The sequence below is a fragment of the Lycium barbarum genome, chromosome 11, assembly GCF_019175385.1.
Source record: "Lycium barbarum isolate Lr01 chromosome 11, ASM1917538v2, whole genome shotgun sequence".
Classification (NCBI taxonomy): domain Eukaryota; kingdom Viridiplantae; phylum Streptophyta; class Magnoliopsida; order Solanales; family Solanaceae; genus Lycium; species Lycium barbarum.
In genome coordinates, this window is record NC_083347.1 from 117,274,709 (window position 1) to 117,294,259 (window position 19,551).

Sequence of the window (19,551 nt, forward strand, 5' to 3'; positions counted from 1 at the left end):
TCAACTCAATGATGAATTTCCTCACCTATAAATAGTTAGTCATCCTAACCTTGTGCTGGGTGAGAAAAGATTGGAGAGTTCTTGAAAAGTGAGGAATAAAAGAGAGTTTTATTTAGATGAAGGAAGTTGTTCTTATGGTTGAGCTTTGAACTTTTCAACTAGTCCAGAGTTATTTGAGTCACACGACGTTGACAGATTGTTGTATCCTGGAGGGGACAAGTCATAGTATTACTGCTGCACCGATGAAGATTATGCCGCAGTGGATTTGAATCTCCTTAAAGAGAGCGATATATCCGCGCCTTATTTATTTATTCATTTTTTGTTCATTTTATTATAATCTTCAACTATAATAATTTGTGGTATATTCACAAACACATTACAATAATTACTAAATTTTTGTCACAAAAAAGTTACACCCAATTTTTACCTAAATATCACAGAAAATTACTAGGGGAAATAAATGATACATTTTCTACGATACATAAGTAAAATTGGTGACTTTAGTGGTAACAAACATTTCTTCACCACAGATGAGTAAGTTTCACTCTTTTCCAATTTGTCCACAGAGATTGACCATCCACACAATTAATTCGGTAACCCTCTTTCTCAAATTATTTATCTCGTGATTTCTAAAAATAGCTGTATTAAATTTTTTGTCATTTTAAAAGTTCATGATAATTTTTTTCATTTCATCCTTAATAGTAATTGTTCTTGAAAACTATAAACGCCTCAAAATGACATATAAATAGAGTAAATATTTAATGAATAGAGAAGACAAAGTAATTAAAAACCCCTTCTGATTAATATTTTCTTAAGGAGCATGTAAAAAGAAACACCAAAAATAATTTGAGACAAAGGGAGTAGCTCTGTTCTATATTTTGTCCTAATATATAACTCCAATAAGTGAATATATTTATATTTATATCAATATCCAAAAAACAAATCAAGGCTGAAAAAGAAGGTATGTGGCCAGCACAAGTCCCTTAAAAAAATCAGACACCGCAAAATAACTGAATAAATACAAAAAAAAAACACTAATCTATAAAATCCACCAGAAAACATTCCAAAAAAGAAATAAAGCTCCAATTTTTTCATTGTTCATTTAGCTTCTTTCCATCTTCCAAAGACTTCAAATCAATTATGGCTTCTCTTCTCACAAATGAAATCTCATGTTTTTCTTCCCAATCAATCATTGAACAAATGAGTATCCCATAAACTCCGGGATATTCACAAAGAGATCAAAGCATATCTCGAAAATCTCATAAGCTCATGGGTATTCAGAAGAGTCAAGGCATCAAATATTGCCTTTATCAAACTGTCTGGCTTTCTTGGAGATCAAATACATTACAAGGAGGTCATCCTACTTTCGAGAAATTCGCTACTAAAGGTCCTTGAATCACGGAGAAAATTAGAAGAGAAGAATGAAGGGAATAAACAAAATTATACCCCACATTCTTTGTTAATAAAATATTCTTGTTTCTTCCAAAAAAAAAAAAAAAAACTAAACTCCCAAATGGGACTCAATTTGGGCTAAAAAAGTGTTACCCAAATTAGTAAGTTTCACTCTTTTCCAATTTGTCTACAGAGATTTGACTATCGACACAATTAATTTGGTATTCCTCCTTCTCAAATTATTTGTCATACTTTTTAAAATAATGTCTCAAATTATTTGTCATTTAAGAATTTTAAGATAATATTAATTATTTCTTTTCCATTTTATTCTTAATAGTAATTGTCCTTGAAGACAACAAAAACTTCAAGATGACATATAAATAGAGTAAATATTCAAGAGAGATTATATCTTAAACTTAATACATAAATAAAATAAAATAGTCAAAAACTCCTCCTAATTAATATTTTTTTAAGAAGCGTGTACAAAGAACGATAAATAATTTGAAAGGGAAGAAGCTCTATATTTAGTCCTAACTCCAATAAGTAAGTGGAGTATATATTTTTAGCACCACCAAAGGGTGTGGTGCAACTCTGTTCCTCTCTTAATTAGAGGTCTCGGGTTCGAGTCTGGATATGAAAAAAATCTTGATAGGGAGCGCTTCCCCTAAATGGGCCCTACTGGCGTAAATTCAAATTTAGTCAAACTTCAATACGAACACCAGACGCCGTTTGGGAAACAAAAAAAAAGAGTATATATTTATAACAATATCCAAAAAAAAAAAAAAAAAAAAAAAGAGGCTGAAAAAGAAAGTATATGGCCAGCACAAGTCGCTTCTAAAAATCAGACACCACATAAATAATTAAATAAATAAATAAAAGACCAAAAAAATATCACTAATCTATAAAATCCACCAAAAACATTCCAAAGAAAAGGAAATAAACCTCCTATCTTTCTCTCTTCCAAGAACTCAAATCAATTATGGCCTCTCTTCTTACAAATGGGAATTTCAAGTTTTTCACCTCAAACAATTACTGAACAACCTAAACTCCCAAAGGGTCTCAATTTTTGCAGAAATCAACCACCCCCAGAAATCCTAATTCAAGAAACTTGAAGGTCAAATCTGCATAATTGAGCTATGAAGCCACCACTATTGACACTACAGAATTAAATTCTCAACTTCCGTTAGTTTAAGGGATCAAAATTGCACGTTTATATTAATTGAAGATTAAATATGCTTAACTAAATTATACTACAAGAGTCAAAACTAGAATAAAATTATAACACATGAATTAAAATCACCATTTTTCTTAATATTGTTTTCAAAACCCTGTAAAAAAGAAACACGACAAATAAGTAACTCTACTCTATATTTAGTCCTAACTCCAATTACTGAATATATTTATAGCAATATCTAAAAAAAATTATGGCTAAAAAAGAAGGTATGCGGCCAGCACAAGTCCCTTCAAAAAATCAGACACCACATAAATAAATAAAAAACCACTGACCTATAAAATCCACCAAAACACTCCAAAAAGAAAATAAAGCTCCAATCTTTTTCATTGTTCGTCTTAGTTTTTTTCTCTCTTCCAAGAATCAATTATGGCTTCTCTTCTTACCAATGGAATTATGGAATCTCATGTCTTTCTCCCCAACAAATCACTGAACAACCTAAACTCCTAAAAGGATCTCAATTTCTGCTAAAAAAAATTGTTTCCCAAATTAGTAAGTTTCAACTCTTTTCCAATTTGTCCACAGAGATTGACTATCCACACAATTAATTTGATACCCTTCGTCTTAAATCATTTGTCGTGATTTCTAAAAATAGAGATCTCAAATTATTTATCATTTTAGAAGTTAAAAAAAAAAATATTTATTTTCCATTTTACCCTTAATATAATAATTATTCTTGAAGACTACAAACACCTTAATGTGTCATATAAATAGAGTAAATATTCGATAAAGAGAGATTATATTTTAAGACATAAATAAGATAAAAATAGTCAAAAAAATCCTCCTAATTAATATTTTTTTAAGAAGCGTGTAAAAAGAACGATAAATAATTTGAAACGGAAGAAGCTTTATATTTGGTCCTAACTCCAATAAGTGAGTATACATTTATAGCACCACGAGAGGATGTGGTGTAACTTTGCTCCTTTCTTAATTAGAGGTTTTGGATTCGAGCTCTGAGTATGAAAAAAAATCTTTGATAGAGAGCGCTTCTCCCAAATGGGCCCCATGCAAATTCAAATTTAGTCGAATTTCAATACGAACACCGAACACCGTCCGGAAAACAAACAAAAAAGAGTATATATATTTATAGCAGTATCAAAAAAAAAAAAAAGAAGCCGAAAATGAAGGTATGTGGTCAGCACAAGTCCATCAGACACCACAGAAAATAAATAAAAAAACAAAAAGTTACACTAATCTATAAAATCCACCAAAAACATTCCAAAAAGAAAAATAAAGCTCCAATCTTTCTTTCTTCCAAGAACTCAAATCAATTATGGCTTCACTTCTTACAAATGGAATCTCATGTTTTTCTCCACAAACAATCACTGAACAACCTAAACTCCCAAAAGGGTCTCAATTTCTACAAAAATCAACAACCCCCATAAACCCTAATTCAAGAAAATTGAAAGTCAAAGCTGCGGAATTAAGCTGTGAAGCCACCACTATTGACACTCCAGAATTAAGTTCTTAACTTTTACTCCCTCTGTTTCAATTTATTTGAATCTATTTCCTTTTTAGTTCGTGCCAAAATGAATGATTTTTTTTTCTAATTTGGAAACAAATTCACTTTATGAATGATTTACAGCCACACAAATTTTCAAGGCTTATTTTGAACCACAAGTTTTAAAAGTCTTCCCTCTTTCTTAAATGTCGTGTCCAGTCAAATGAGTTCATATAAATTGAAACGAAAGGATTATTAGTTTGAGGGATCAAAATCGCACGTTTATATTAATTGAAGATTGAATATGCTTAATTAAATTATACAAGAATCAAAACTAGAATAAAACTATAACACAGGAATGAAAAATCACTAATTTTCTTAACATTTTTTTAAAGCCGTGTAAAAAAGAAACACGACAAATAAGTAACTCTACTCTATATTTAGTCCTAACTCCGAAAAGTGAATATTTTTATAGCCATCTCCAAAAATTTATTACAAAAAATAACAATATACCCAATGTAAATCCACGCAATAGGGTCTAGAAAGGGTAAAGTGTACGCTGATTGCAACCCCTTAACCACTGGATGTAGATATCTATAAAATCAAAATTTCACTTACCTATATAATATAATTTTTCGGTGAAAGGGTATCACTTCACGCAAGGGTAGCTTCGTCCCTGCTTAAGAGGCAGAGAGGTTGTTTTCGGTAGACCTTCAGCCCAAGAAATTTACTTTCTCCGTCCATTTTTACTTGTCACGTTTCGCTTTTCGACAGTCAAGTAATATTGAATTAATATAATTTAATTTAACTTCAAATATTAATTAAATTGAATCTCGAGAACTGAAACGTGACAAGTAAAATGACTATGGCTGAAAAAAAGGCATGTGGCCAGCACAAGTGCCTTCTAAAAATCAGACACCACAAAAATAAATAATTAAAAAAAAAAAAAACACCAATCTATAAAATCCAACCAAAAACATTCCAAAAGGAAATAAAGCTCCCATTCTTGATTGTTCATCTAGCTTCCCAAAATATCAATTATGGCTTCTTTTCTTACAAATGGAATCTCATTTTTTTCACCTCAACCCATCACTGAACTCCCAAAAGGGTCTCATTTTTTGCAAAAATCAACCACCCCAAGAAACCCTAATTCAAGAAACTTGAAGGTCAAATCTGCAAAACTAAGCTATGAAGAGGCTACTATTGAAAACCAAGGTAAACAATCTTCAATTTCAACTTCAAATGAAACTGACCAACTTCATAAATTCTTGAAAAGAGATTATAAATGGGGTTTCAATCAAGAAATAGATTCATTTTCATTACCAAAAGGACTTAATCAAGAAACTATTAAGCTTATATCTGCTAAGAAAAATGAACCAAATTGGATGCTTGAATTTAGATTAAAAGCATATGATAAGTTTCTTAAAATGAATGAACCTAAATGGTCTGATAATAAGTACCCTGAAATTAGTTTTCAAGATATTTGTTATTATTCTGAACCTAAAAAGAAACCAACTTTAAATAGTCTTGATGAAGCTGATCCTGAACTTATTAAGTATTTTGATAAATTGGGTATATCGTTGAACGAAAAGAATCGATTAGCTAATGTTGCGGTTGATGCTGTTCTTGATAGTGTATCTATAGCTACAACACATAGGAAGACTTTAGAGAAATCAGGTGTGATCTTTTGTTCCATATCCGAGGCGATTAGGGAGTATCCGGATTTAGTTAAGAAGTATTTAGGGAGAGTTGTTCCCCCGGAGGATAATTTTTACGCGGCTCTGAATTCGGCTGTGTTTAGCGATGGATCATTCGTGTATATACCTAAGAACACTAGGTGTCCGATGCAAATCTCGACTTATTTTAGGATAAACGCGATGGAAACCGGACAGTTTGAGAGGACTGTGATAATCGCGGAGGAAGGGAGTTTTGTGGAGTATTTAGAAGGGTGTACTGCGCCTTCGTATGATACGAATCAGTTACATGCCGCTGTGGTGGAGTTGTATTGCCACGAAAGTGCGGAGATTAAGTATTCGACCGTGCAGAATTGGTACGCAGGAGATGAGGAAGGTAGAGGAGGGATATATAATTTCGTTACGAAGAGGGGACTTTGTGCTGGGGCTCGGTCGAAGATTTCGTGGACGCAAGTGGAGACCGGGTCTGCTATTACTTGGAAGTATCCGAGCGTTGTGTTGGAAGGTGATGAATCAGTTGGTGAATTTTATTCTGTGGCGTTGACTAATAATTATCAGCAGGCGGATACGGGGACGAAGATGATCCATAAAGGGAAGAATACGAGGAGTAGGATAATTTCAAAGGGTATTTCGGCGGGGCATTCTAGGAACTGTTATCGAGGATTAGTTCAGGTGTTGTCCAGTGCGGACAATGCTAAGAACTCGTCTCAGTGCGATTCGATGCTCATTGGTGATACTGCTGCTGCCAACACTTATCCATACATTCAGGTAGTTTGCTTGCTCTTTGTGAACTTTATTCCTTTCTGTTTTATCTTGATAGCAATAAGTCTTGTTTCATTTTTGTTTTGTAGCCACAACATGCTATTTATGCAATTGGACTGTTATCCTTTTCTTTGTTTTATGGTGACATTTGTTATGCATGATGCCTGGTGCATTTAAGTTTTTACATGACCTTTTTCATAGGTTAGACAATATTTTTGTTTCGCCAGTTAACATCTAAGACCTCTTCTTTTCGAGAAGTATTAAAAAGAAAAATAGAAGTCTTCCCTATGAAGTTAGAGATCATCCGCAAGATGAAGAAAGGAGTGAAAAAGTTCGTAAGGATTACTGCTATTTCCTCTTGGTAAAGAAGAAGTTAAGCAAGCTTCCATATTGGGGCAGACAGCTTAGAAGTTCCGAGTCGGACTCTAGGTCTTACTCCCACTGTTCCAATTTAGCGAGACTCTTTTCTTTTTTAGTCAGTCCCAAAAAAAATGGCACCTTTTTATATTTAGTAAGACATTAACTTTAAACTTCCCATTTTACCCTTAATAAGATAATTTATAGTCACACAAATATCTATTGTTTGTTTTAGACCACGAGTTTCAAAAGTCTTTCTTTCATTCTTAATCACCATGCCTGTCAAACACCTTCACATAAATTGGGACACAGAGCCTAGGATTTAGTTTTTCAAGTTATATGCTTATCCGAGGATGTCATTCATGTTTGCAAGATGCAGGGAATCTTTTGTTAGGTTCCAACGCAAACTTTAGTGTTCAAGCTTGTAGACTTGTCTTGCGGCTTTTAGGTGCAGCCTATTGTGGGTCCCTTCTGTTTTGAGCATCACCATTTGTTCCTCACAGCTTTTAGAGAATGTTGCTCATACTTAGTGTTTGGCAAGCTTCTGAGAAGCCAAAAGTTCTTATTTTATAATAAAAGAAGTTCTTATTTTAGAGTATGTGTTTGACCAATCTTTTAGGAAAAAAAGTAAGTGTTTTTGAGTATTAGTAGAAGCTATTTTTCAGAAGTTGGGAAAAATAGCTTTTCATGAGAAGCACTTTTGGAACCTTGGCCAAGCACAAATTACAACAACAATAACATACCCAATGTAAATTGTTGCTCTAATATTGACAAAAGTGTGTTTCAAATTTGATTAGTCAAACATAAACTGCAACTGTCCAAAAGTATTTTTCCAAAATGCATTTCTGATAAAAAGCACTTTTCAAAATAAGCAGATTCTGAAAGTTGGCCAAACGAGATACTAAAATTAGCCTTGGGTTACATAGTAATTTTAGCTGGATTGCTTGTGAGGTCGCAGTGCGTAAAAGAAAGAGTACCAATTCTGCTCGAGTGTTTCATGGCCATGAGAGGACGTGCTATTGTAGATAGTAATGTCTACGGACCTGTAAGATCAAAATCTTTTGCCATGCTGTACATTTATTTCTCAGGAACTTGAATGAAGCCTCTGTTGCCAAAGCATAGTATATATTTCAGCACAAAGAGCAAACATACAGGGGTGTGTTGTGAATAGGCATTGAATAGCTTATTCATCAGTTTGAATAGCTAACCTGTTATACTTGGTCCAGCCAATGAAGTACCATCCACTATAGAATGTAATTTTCCTATATGCTTCTACAAAGCTGCTTCAACCGTGCCCCTAGGGGTTATAGCTCAATTGGCAAAGGTTGAGAGACGTGCGTCTTAAATCACAAGTTTGAGCCCTGTGCCAAGCGAACCAAGTCTAGGATTTAAGTGGAGAAAGGCAGAGGGGCAGGCCCATTAACCCTGAGTTCTGAAAGCTGCAGTTGGCCCAAAGGGTTGGCTCCAGACGGATTTCTTCGTCATTAAAAAAATTGCTTGAATTGTATTTATGTATTGTTGGTGGAGACATATTTTCATTGTCCGGGGATCATCTTGATTAGGCTAGGGATTCAGAGATCTTGCTTGTAAATACCACAGAAGACACTCCACTAGTGGGGATTCAGGTTCAGAGTGCTTTTAGTTGGAATTATGGTTTTAGGGTATGTGAGAAAGTGTCCATGGTTTATGATGAAAGAAGAGTCTGTCTTTTTATGACAGTCAAACCTCTCTATAACAACGTCGTTTGTTTCGATATGTTTTGGCTGTTATAGAGAACATATAATATAATATAACATGAAAGATATATTCCACAAAAAAAACATGGTTGTTATAATGAAATGTTGTTATAGAGAGGTTTGGCCGGTATTTTCTTTTTGTTTAGGGGGACGTTTAAGTTGTACATCCTTCGTCATTCCCTTTGAGTCAAGTATGTAAGTCAGTGTTGATCCTATTTGATACTAACATCATAGAGAATACATCAAGAACTTGATTTAGATGTAACTAGGTCAATCATTTCTGTGGAAGATCTTTCTGCATGTTAACTATGTAACTTTCCTGCTCTAATTTGAACCGAAATCCACTTCTTTCCATTCTCTGTAAGAGGTATACATAAATTACGCTTTACACTATTGCTTCTACTGATGTTATCATCATTTGAACAGAGCAAAAACCCAACCGCCCGCATCGAACATGAAGCGACCACGTCAAAGATTGGTGAAGATCAGTTATTTTATTTCCAACAGAGGGGAATCGACTATGAGAGAGCGATGGCTGCGATGATTTCGGGTTTTTGTAGGGACGTTTTCAACGAACTTCCTGATGAATTTGGTGCTGAAGTGAACCAGCTGATGAGCTTGAAACTTGAAGGATCTGTTGGTTAAGCACACTTTTTATTTAGTGAACAAAAGCTAATTGCTAGTAGCTAATGGTTGTTGTCATATGTACAGTTGTAATCAGTTATAGAACAGAAACTTTGCATCAACACCCATTGTGAATAATGCATCAAGGCATTATCTTCTGATATGTTTGTAATATATCCCAAAATTTTTGAGGATAGATTCCACATTGACTGTATTAGAGGCTAAATAATCAAGCTTTAGCATTGTTAGTACTTTGAGGTGTAAAATACTGCTCATAAGCATTTTTTAGTTGGTGTAAAAGGTGGTAAAAAACTGTATGATTTCTCCAATTTGTTTTTGTTGGTACAATTATGATTTCTCCACATTGATGTATAGCAATTGATATATTCGTACATTATATGAAAGGCAAACAAATGCAATAAGCAGAGGTGGATGCATACATTATAAGAAAGGTAAAGGCTTAATGGATATGCGGCCCCCTAAACTTGCTCCTTTTTTTTTTTTCATATTACACCTCAATTAAGTGTTGTTCCTATTGAATCTCTGAACTCGTCCTCAGGTGTGTCTATCAAATACAATTCGACTTACATAGTATTCCATCTTTAATGTAGTAACATGTTAATATATATATTCTAATTTAATTATGACATCTTTTAACTAAGATTAATAACAATTGAGAGGGAGAAAATGAGCATCTCTTAATTAAGCTGGTAGTGGAAGAGCAGAACCAACAGAAACCGACATATCCATGGATCTAAAGAATAGCTTATCACATGTCTATCTAAAATATTATTGCGCCTTCATTTCCCCAATTCAATTTCTGCTTTTAACAAAAATCAGATTTAGGGGATTTAATAGACACACTTGAGGACGAGTTCAGGGGTTCAATAGGAACAACACTTAGTTGAGGTGCCAAAATGGAAAAAAAGAGCAAGTTTAGAGGGCCGCATATGCATTAAGCCAAAGGTAAACAAATACAATAAGCAGAGGTGGATGTAGTGTTTCGGCATCAGGTTCATATGAATTCTGTACTTTTAAATGCGGAGCATAAATTTATGTATAAAAATTCACTAGATTGCAATAAATAGTAGGTAGTATGAACATGTATTTTTTTTAAAATATAATGGATTCAATACTAAGTAGTCATTTGGACATGAAAATTTGTTGATATTTAAACAAAAAATAGTATTTAAAGTTAAATTGAAAAAAAGTATTTGAAAATAAAATTATAATTTAAACATGCATTTTACTAGAAAACATGTTGAAATTTTGTGAGGAATTTTTTTACCTTAAAAAAGTGGTTAGAATCAGTTTTTCAAACTTTTCACTTTTATTCTCTTTGGCAAGCTTTTGTATGTACTTGGTGACTGCCTGACTGGTGAGGCTACATCTAAATTGTTTAACACTATAGTTGACTCAAAACTTTTAAACTATGAAATCATTAGCATATATAATCCTATAATAAAATGGTTCGTAAGTATTATTAAATACAATTATTGGCAATTTCACCTCTTCTCAGTTATTCTAATTTTTGAAATTTTGATTCTTATGTAGAGGGGGAGTGAAGATTTAAAGTTTATGAGTTTCTAAATTTACTACCAAACTCATAACTCGTCTTAATTAGTGCGTTCACAATTATGTATACATATTTACCACTCATAAATTTCCTGATACAAATATAGAGTTTTAGTAAAAGCTATTGAATCCGTCCTAACCCGTAGCTGATGCTCTAGCTCCGTCCCGTTCCTATGACAAATACATTTGTAGGTTACTAGACAGTCATAGCAATTAGCAAACCGTCAATTGACCATATATACGAGTTTAATTTGTTGTCAACTTTGATTCTTTTGGCTATATTTCTCCTATATTTATTTTGGGGGTTAGGTTAGTTATTTGGAGATTTAAAAGCAGCTAACTCTTGAGCACTTCGAAACACTCAACTGCATCATATATGGTAGTTGACATCGAGAAAACAAAATAAGGCTTTAACCGCTACTAAACAGGCATACGTGGTGACTTTATAATTATATAAAGTATTATTATTGCCTTATAATTGGCTCCTGACTTTCTGCTGATACTTCTAGCTGCTATACTACATTATATTACTACAATTATTTACACTTTTTCTTAGTATTCTACAACCTCTAGGATGGAGTTGCATAATAGCTCATCGCCAGTTCATTTTTTTTTTCTGATTATTATTTTATGTTTTTTTAGCCATCCAGTATATGGGTATCTACTATTTCGACTAATTCAGATTTGTTGTGTAAGGCCTAATAAAGGAAAACCACATCCCATTATAAATATTTTCATTCCGAATGCTAAAACTCGAGACTTGTTGTTAATGGTAGAAACAGTGACAGAACTACCTTTGTCCAAGAGGCATCTGCTTGACTTCGTCATGCGTTTAATTCTTTATACTTTGATTTAGCCTAGTGTAAATTCTAGCTCTACTATTAGGTGGAGGGATCTCATCTATCTCATGATATGTGTTGTTGATCGACTTTTTCATTCTAATTATTATTCTATGCTATTTGTATTTCTTTTTTATTTATTTATTTATTTATTTAACTATCTGACATTCGATATCCACTGGCGCAACTTTTTGGCATTTTCAATAATATAAGTTTGAGAGTTTCACGTTTACACTTTTGACTTTAAGATCTAAGACAAGTCATAATTCAGAATAAATATCAAAGATAAGTCATATATGATACTAGAATATTCAGAATTTTATTTAGAGTGGCACATGCATTATTTTAATTTCATCACCCCCACCCCTTCTTACTTGACCCCACAAATTAAAACTCTTCTTTCCACTATAAATACAAATATTGCCTTGATTCAAGTATTCAACCCCACAACTCTTTAATTCTTTCTCAAATATTGCCTTCTACTTTTTCCTTTTCAATACCAAACAATATACACTTCCTATTTCATAAAGACCAAAATGACTACTCTTCTCATGAGTAGACAACATGTTACTACTAACTATTTGAAGATTGAAAAGGAAGCCCCTGAAGAAATACAACATAGAAAAGCACAATTCTTGATTTACAAGTCACTATACAAAGCAGATACTATTGTGTCTATGAGAAAGAATGTCCCATGGCTGAAAGTGAAATTTTGTAAGTTGAAGATCAAGATTGGGAGGAAATTAAAGTGTCTGAGAAAGAGCATACTGTTAATATTTTTTGTTGCTAAAAGTGGATTTTACAAGCAATTTATTTGTCATTTGTAATATTTGAAGAGTTTGCTTGAGGTTCAAAAGACTATGGTTAGTCTTCCACCTGTTTTCACTTCAAGTTCAATTTGACCACTAAGAGATAAAGAGAGGGGAAAAAAAAGAGTTCTAATTTTCCTTTTTTTTTTTCTCTCAGTTTTTAGTTTATACTATTCTCCCTTTGTGAAATAAGCTTTTCAATGCAAATGAAGAAACTCAGTTAATTTGTTTCCTCAAGTTACCTTTCCTATCTAGTTCCTTTTTCTTTTTCCTTCGATTTTCTTGTGTCTGGTACGCGCTTTGGACCTGATTAATTTTCCATTTTTAGGGTAAAGTGATTCTAATCAAAGACGACTATATTTTTAGGATTCCAACACGTTATCTTTGGACCTTTGGTCAATGACGGACCTACTAAAGGATGGATGCTCAAGCACTCAGTGTTTTGGCTCAAGTACCATATTTCATGATTTAGATAGTAATAGTTTGATCCCGGGGAACTTTTTTTTTTTTATTCGGTTACAATAAAAGCTCAAACATATTCATGTTTCCAAACTCCATTAATGATTCAAAGTGACAAATTCAAGTTTGCAGCGTCGAGACAATCTACAAATCACCATTATCGGTAGCATATCAAATTTATACCTAAATGTAACAAATGAGTTTCCAGAGAACATTGATGTATATAAACTTCACTAAAGTTCCTGCAGAATTCTTCCTCAACATTTGTTATCAGTTATCACTTCAATTCTGCATCTCTTATTTTACTGACACCAGTTGAAGTTACAATTCAATTGAGATCCACAATCCTTATCCATAATGAGTATATGGCTCGAAGCTCACATAGCAAAAAAAATCTAGATTTTTCAGACTCAAGATCTGCAACTCGTCAACTAATGGCTAACTCAATACAGACAAAGTGTAAAATTCTCAAACATTTCTTATCACATAATTTATTAGTTTAGTAATTTAATATTCAGTAAAGTTGATACTATGTAATCAGGAGGTTACGAGTTCGAACCGTGGAAACAACTTCTTGCAGAAATGCTGGTTAAGACTGCTTACAATATATCCTTATGGTCCGGCCCTTCCCCGGACTCCGCGCATAGCGGGAGCTTAGTGCACCGGGCTGCCTCTTTTTAGTACTTCAATATTCAAGTTAAATAACTGTATATGTTTCCTCAAATTTGAACTCCAATATTTTCTGTTTTTCCTTATTCATTATTGAATAATACATTAAGGACAAAATATTAAGCAACTTGCTGTTTCTAAGAGTAGTTAGAACATCTCAATTATGCTTCCACACCGAGAAATTCAACTTAAGAACTACTACCAAGAAGTTACTTCAGTTATTCTAATTATAGAATGTAAAAAGCTTGCAACCTCAATTCAAGATATGAAATAAAAAATGCAAGAAACAAATTAACAACAGAAGCAGTCATTAAGAAAAAATCAAGCATCCAAGCTAAAAGAAAATACAGACACAGAATGAACCTCATTCAACTCATCTTAGCATGTAGCTGACCATGTTTTGGGTGAAAACTTTCACTCACAATTTTTCCATCCTTAACAATTACACCTGCAACCATAGGATTAGGACTGGTATTAATAATTGCTTTGATTAATATTCTTTGGTAATCACCACCGAACAAAGTTGATGGTATTTAGCATTTCCTGAGAAGTATGCATAGATAAATAGCGTCATTAAGTACTTTACTGGTTACTGGTTCGGCAACATTTTCTTAAACCAACAGAACTGATTTATGCAACCTGTTTTCAAGAGATTGATGGGCATAAATAAACTTGTGCCGGGACTAACAGCACATTAACCTAATTCTATGGATACCATTTTTTTTTTTTAAATTACTGTAAGACAGGTGAATGATATGTCTTCCTAATTTCATATAGTTTGTATCATTAGAAGTGGAGATTTACTCCATTTAAAAATGCATCTTTGAACTCTTTAGGTAGATAGCAGACACTTGATTTAACTCTCTTTTGTCTAATGCAGCATGGAGTAACGCTAAATCTATCTCCTAGAGAAAAAACAGTCTATAAGAAAAATAGACAAATGGGAATACTTTTGAGGATGGAAAGACTTGAACTTTTTCTCCTGAAGAGAGTAATCTGTAAATATATATCACAAGATTGCTAAGCCAATTTCAAACACCACAAGTTGTAAAATTTGCTGTTTGAAAGAATATGAAAGAACAAAGTAGAAGCGCAGAATGATTCCAATCTAAAACATGTCAGGATACTTTCTCACTGATGCAAGTAAGATTCTGCCTGCCTCCTCTCTATTAAAAGAAAATAAAAAATTTGAAAACATCAGCAAAATTACACATTTACTCATTCCCATGCGTTTTTAGGAAGGGAGGCACTAGGAAGTCATCAACTCAAGTAAATAAGGATGTCCTTGAAACAAAAAGAAAAAACATCACAAGAATCATCACTTCATATGCTAGCAAGCAATCCCAAATCAATCAACTAAATATCAGCTATTCCATCCTATTCAGGTTAGTTCCAATTCCATATTAAACATTGCCTTCAAAGGCAAATTAGAGATTTTCTAAATGCCACACTTATCTCAACTAGTTGGTATCATCTTTTCGTTATAAGCTTATTCGTGATTTGGAATAAAAACTCCTATACATGAGTCAGTATATTAATGTGACTTGAAACTTGCTTTCATTCAGGTTGAGTACTCTCAATGGGTGGTTGCAAGTTAATTAAGTGTCCTTGAATTATATGACAGAGCTTCCTTCGGCCAGACCACACATTTGTGTATTTTTTGCAATAGTCATCCCTTTGTTACAACGATATTCAAGAGAACGACTTACATACTTTTAGGCTGGCAAACTTCTATAAATGAAATGCACATGACACATTAAACGAATTACACATCAGAATAGGAGAGAAAATGAAAGGCTATGTAAGACATACCACATATTCACATGATACGCGATTTTAAACTCTATGATGGCCTAGCCCAAACGGAAAAGTGAAAAGATATGTGAAAAAGGTGGGAACCTGTTATCCATCAACCTTGGCTGCCATTTCTCACCTATCAATTATGATGAAGAAAAGATATGTGAATAAATTACTTATCCAAAAAAAATTCAGGAAGGAAATGCTTCATTCTTTAACAGGCTTTATGGAGCTTGAATTTGGATTAATCGAGATTTCGATATGGGTACCAAAAACTAACAATATATTAATATCAACTTGTATACGGTAAAAATCGGATTTATGCTAGACCGGTGAGACCGGGAATCGAGGGAAGAAAGAAACAAGCACGAGCATGAAGACTTTCTTTCGGACAGGTGGTATCGCACTAGAAGTAGTTGACCAGAAGAAAGCGAAGGAAATTATTTGGTCCGGTTTCTCCATAGCCGAGTTGATCGTGGCCGTTAGTCCGGTTGATCGTGGCCGTTAGTCCGAGTGATCGTGGCCGTAAGTCCGGGTGTTCAGTTACACAATTTCCACGCGTCAAGACAGTTCTGCCACATTGTACTGCCAATCGTACGGGTGTCAGACCGTACGACCCAACCCTATCCTTTTAGGGTTTTCTTTATTCAAAAGGACTTTATGTTGTATAGGAGGCCCATAAGGCAAAACTATAAATAGGAGGTATTTCCCTACTTTCTAGGGTTAGCCTTTTCAGATCTAGAACATTGTAATAACAAAATATACAAAATCTCTCTCTCTCTGATAATGGTCCAGATTTGTGTGTTATTTAGCTTTATTTGCTCATCCAATACTTACATATTATTTATTACATATATTTGATATAAATCATCAATTTCGATCCACTTGCTCACGGCAATCACACATATAGACACATATTTATTGCATCGAATCCATATATATTTCCTACCAACCAAATAGATTAAAGTTCAACCACATATCCTATACCTCACTTATAAATTCAATTGATTACCTAAATTCGGGGTAAACAGTTTGGCGCCCACCGTGGGGCTAGGATAATAGTGGTCTTTGATCTTGGTTTCTATCTCCTACCCGTTAGGATCGAAAAAACCTTATGTTCGTCTATGTGAAAACGAACAAAATGGTAAACAGTGGAAAATCTAGTCACGTCAACAACAAAGAGATTGTGGCCGAAAATGAAGACAGTGGGCCACGGGGATTACCAGCAAATCCCGTCGACCCAAACCCCGTTAATTCGAGGGAGGGCCTCAACCGGCAAAACACCGTGAATCAGGAGAATGCCGCCCCGCCGGCCACCGATCCTTTAAATACTCACAATTCAATTACTTTGTCCCGGACACAAGGCCGGAAAGTACCGAATACCCCGGATGATAATATTGACTTACGTTTAATTTTTGAAATGTTGCAGGAACAGAGGGCAGCTATTGCCGAACAAGGAGTCGCAATAGCCCAGTTGCAAAGCAAAAAATGATAAAACGACCTCGGAGAGGACGAAAGGTGTTGCCGAACCCAGAAGGGACGAGACACGGATGGTCGAGAGTAATGGGTCCGGAGCTGGTTCATCCACCGAAGTTCTGAAAATGCTTGAAACATTGGCGAAGCGGGTAGACTCGACTAAGAAGAGGGTGGAAACATATAACTCTCGGGTGGACCAGATCCCGGGGGCTCCGCCTATTCTGAAAGGACCGGATTCGAAGTGGTACATTCAGAGGCCTTTTCCTCCTTTTCGGCTCCAAAATTGATCCCGAAGAGGTTCAAAATGCCGGATATTCAAAAATATGACAGCACAACGAACCCTCAGGAACACGTGACTCCATACACTTGTGCCATAAAAGGCTATAATGTTGAAGAGGATGAAATTGAATCCGAGTTGTTGAAAAAGTTTAGGGAAACTCTGTCGAAGGGAGCATTGATTTGGTACGATCATCTGCCCGAGCATTCAATCACTTCTTTCGAAATAATCGCTGATGCGTTCATAAAAGCTCATGCCGGTGCCAAAAAGGTGCAGGCCCGTAAGGCGGATATTTTTCGTATAGCCCAAAGGGATGACGAGTTATTGCGTGAATTTGTCAACCGATTCCAAAGGGAACGAATGGAGCTCCCTCCGGTTCCGGAGGAATGGGCTACACAAGCTTTCACCAAAGGGCTCAATCCTCGGAGCTCAACGGCCTCGTTCAAACTAAAGGAAAACTTGCTGGAATACGAGGCTGTGACCTGGGCGGATGTCCATAACAGATACGAATCAAAGATTCGGGTAGAGGATGACCAACTCGAGAACCCCCCGAGGCCCGTGAATATCAACAAAAGTTCAGAGAGATCGCGAAAAAATTATGAGCCGGAGTCCAGACCATCGAGGGAAAGGTATCGACCATACTCTCATTCGGAAAGGCCAAGCTTCAGGTTGGAGAAATCTAGGGTTGGCCCGAGTCAATTCTCCGATCGGGGTGATAAACGGGCCGAGCGCCCGTCGAACAGTCGAGGTCTCTCATTTAGGAGCGATGTCGGAAGCTCGGCCAACAACAAAGACTTGCCGAGGATATCGGAGTACAATTTCAACGTCAACACTTCGGACCTCGTCTCGGCTATTGGCCGTATCGCAAAAGCAAGATGGCCGAGACCACTAAGGTCAGACCCGGGCCAATGGGACCTGAACGTGATGTGTGAATATCATGGAACCCATGGACACAGAATTGAGGACTCTCGCCAGCTAAGAGAGGAGGTGGCTCGGTTACTGAAGAATGGCCATCTCCGAGAATTTCTAAGTGAACGAGCTAAAGGTCACTACAAGGAAAGGGAATATCATAAACAGGCCGAACCAGTAGAACCTCAACATATAATCAACATGATAATCGGGGGTACCGATACCCCTCGAGGGCCGGTGATGAAACAGACGAAGGTTTCTATTATGCGTGAGAAGCGCAGTCGGGATTACTTACTCGAGTGTTCCATCTCTTTCAACAACGAGGATGCAGAAGGCATCATTCAACCGCACAATGATGCGTTGGTAATCTCTATACTTATTTTTAAATCACAAGTTAAACGTATTTTGATTGACCCAGTTAGCTCGGCCAACATCATCTGGTGGAGAGTGGTCGAGCAGCTAAGGTTACTCGATCAGATCGTACCGGTAGCCCGGTGCTCAACGGGTTCAACATGGCAAGCTAAACCACGAAGGGAGAGATCTCTTTGCCGGTCAACATTGATGGCACTATCCAGCAAATGGTGTTCTATGTAATCGAAGGAGATATGAAGTATAATGCATTGCTGGGTAGACCTTGGATACATAGCATGAGGGCCGTGCCGTCGACATTACATCAAGCTGCTGAAATTCCCGACCCCGGAGGGGATAAAAACCATCCGAGGTGAACAACCCGCTGCAAGGGAGATGTTCGCGGTCGAGAAAGCGTCACCTCTTCCCAAAAAATCGGATAAAAAAGAAGATGATTCAACCGGGGGCAAAGACACCAAATAGCAACTAAAGTACACGGGTTCGACAACGGAGCAGAAGGGGTTTGATCCGGGGTATGAAGAGAATGATTTCGGTGTACCCAGATCATTCGTCTTGCCGGATGACTCGGATGCAACCAAGTCAACAGTAGAGGAATTGGAGGAAATCATCTTGTTCGAATATCTACCGGACAGAAAGGTATACTTGGGCACGGGGTTAACCTCGGAGCTCAGGAACAAGTTAATTAAATTTCTTCGAGCTAATGCTGATTGCTTCGCATGGTCCTAAATAGATATGACAGGTGTGCCGCCGGAAGTAACAACTCACAAGCTCAGCCTAGACGGGAGGTTCCCCCCGGTGAAGTAGAAGAGAAGGCCCATGGCAGAGGCAAAACACGCCTTCGTAAAGGATGAGGTAATGAAGCTTTTGAAAATAGGCTCTATCCGGGAGGTAAAGTACCCGGACTGGCTAGCTAACGTAGTAGTGGTGCCGAAAAAAGGTAATAAATTTCGAATGTGTGTTGATTATAAGGATTTAAACGAAGCATGCCCGAAGGATTCATTTCCGTTGTCTCATATCGATAGAATGATCGATGCGACGGCCGGGCATGAGATGTTAAGTTTTCTCGATGCTTACTCCGGGTATAACCAAATCCGAATGCACCCGGAGGATCAAGAGAAAACATCCTTTATTACCC

General features: G+C 35.8%; 1 protein-coding gene across 1 annotated transcript; it reads left to right on the forward strand.

Annotated features, from left to right (window-relative positions):
• Positions 1 to 5,037: 5,037 nt before the first annotated feature.
• Positions 5,038 to 9,566, forward strand: LOC132616485 (UPF0051 protein ABCI8, chloroplastic-like). The gene is made up of 2 exons (XM_060330904.1): positions 5,038 to 6,526; positions 9,040 to 9,566. Exons 1-2 carry the CDS (start codon positions 5,105 to 5,107, stop codon positions 9,256 to 9,258), a joined length of 1,641 nt encoding a protein of 546 aa, XP_060186887.1. The 5' UTR covers positions 5,038 to 5,104; the 3' UTR covers positions 9,259 to 9,566.
• Positions 9,567 to 19,551: the final 9,985 nt, after the last annotated feature.

Coding starts and splice junctions, on each gene's coding strand:
- LOC132616485 (XM_060330904.1), top strand. CDS start 5,105: ATGGCTTCTTTTCTTACAAATGGAATCTCATTTTTTTCACCTCAACCC. Junction 6,527..9,039: donor ACACTTATCCATACATTCAG/GTAGTTTGCTTG, acceptor TCATTTGAACAG/AGCAAAAACCCAACCGCCCG.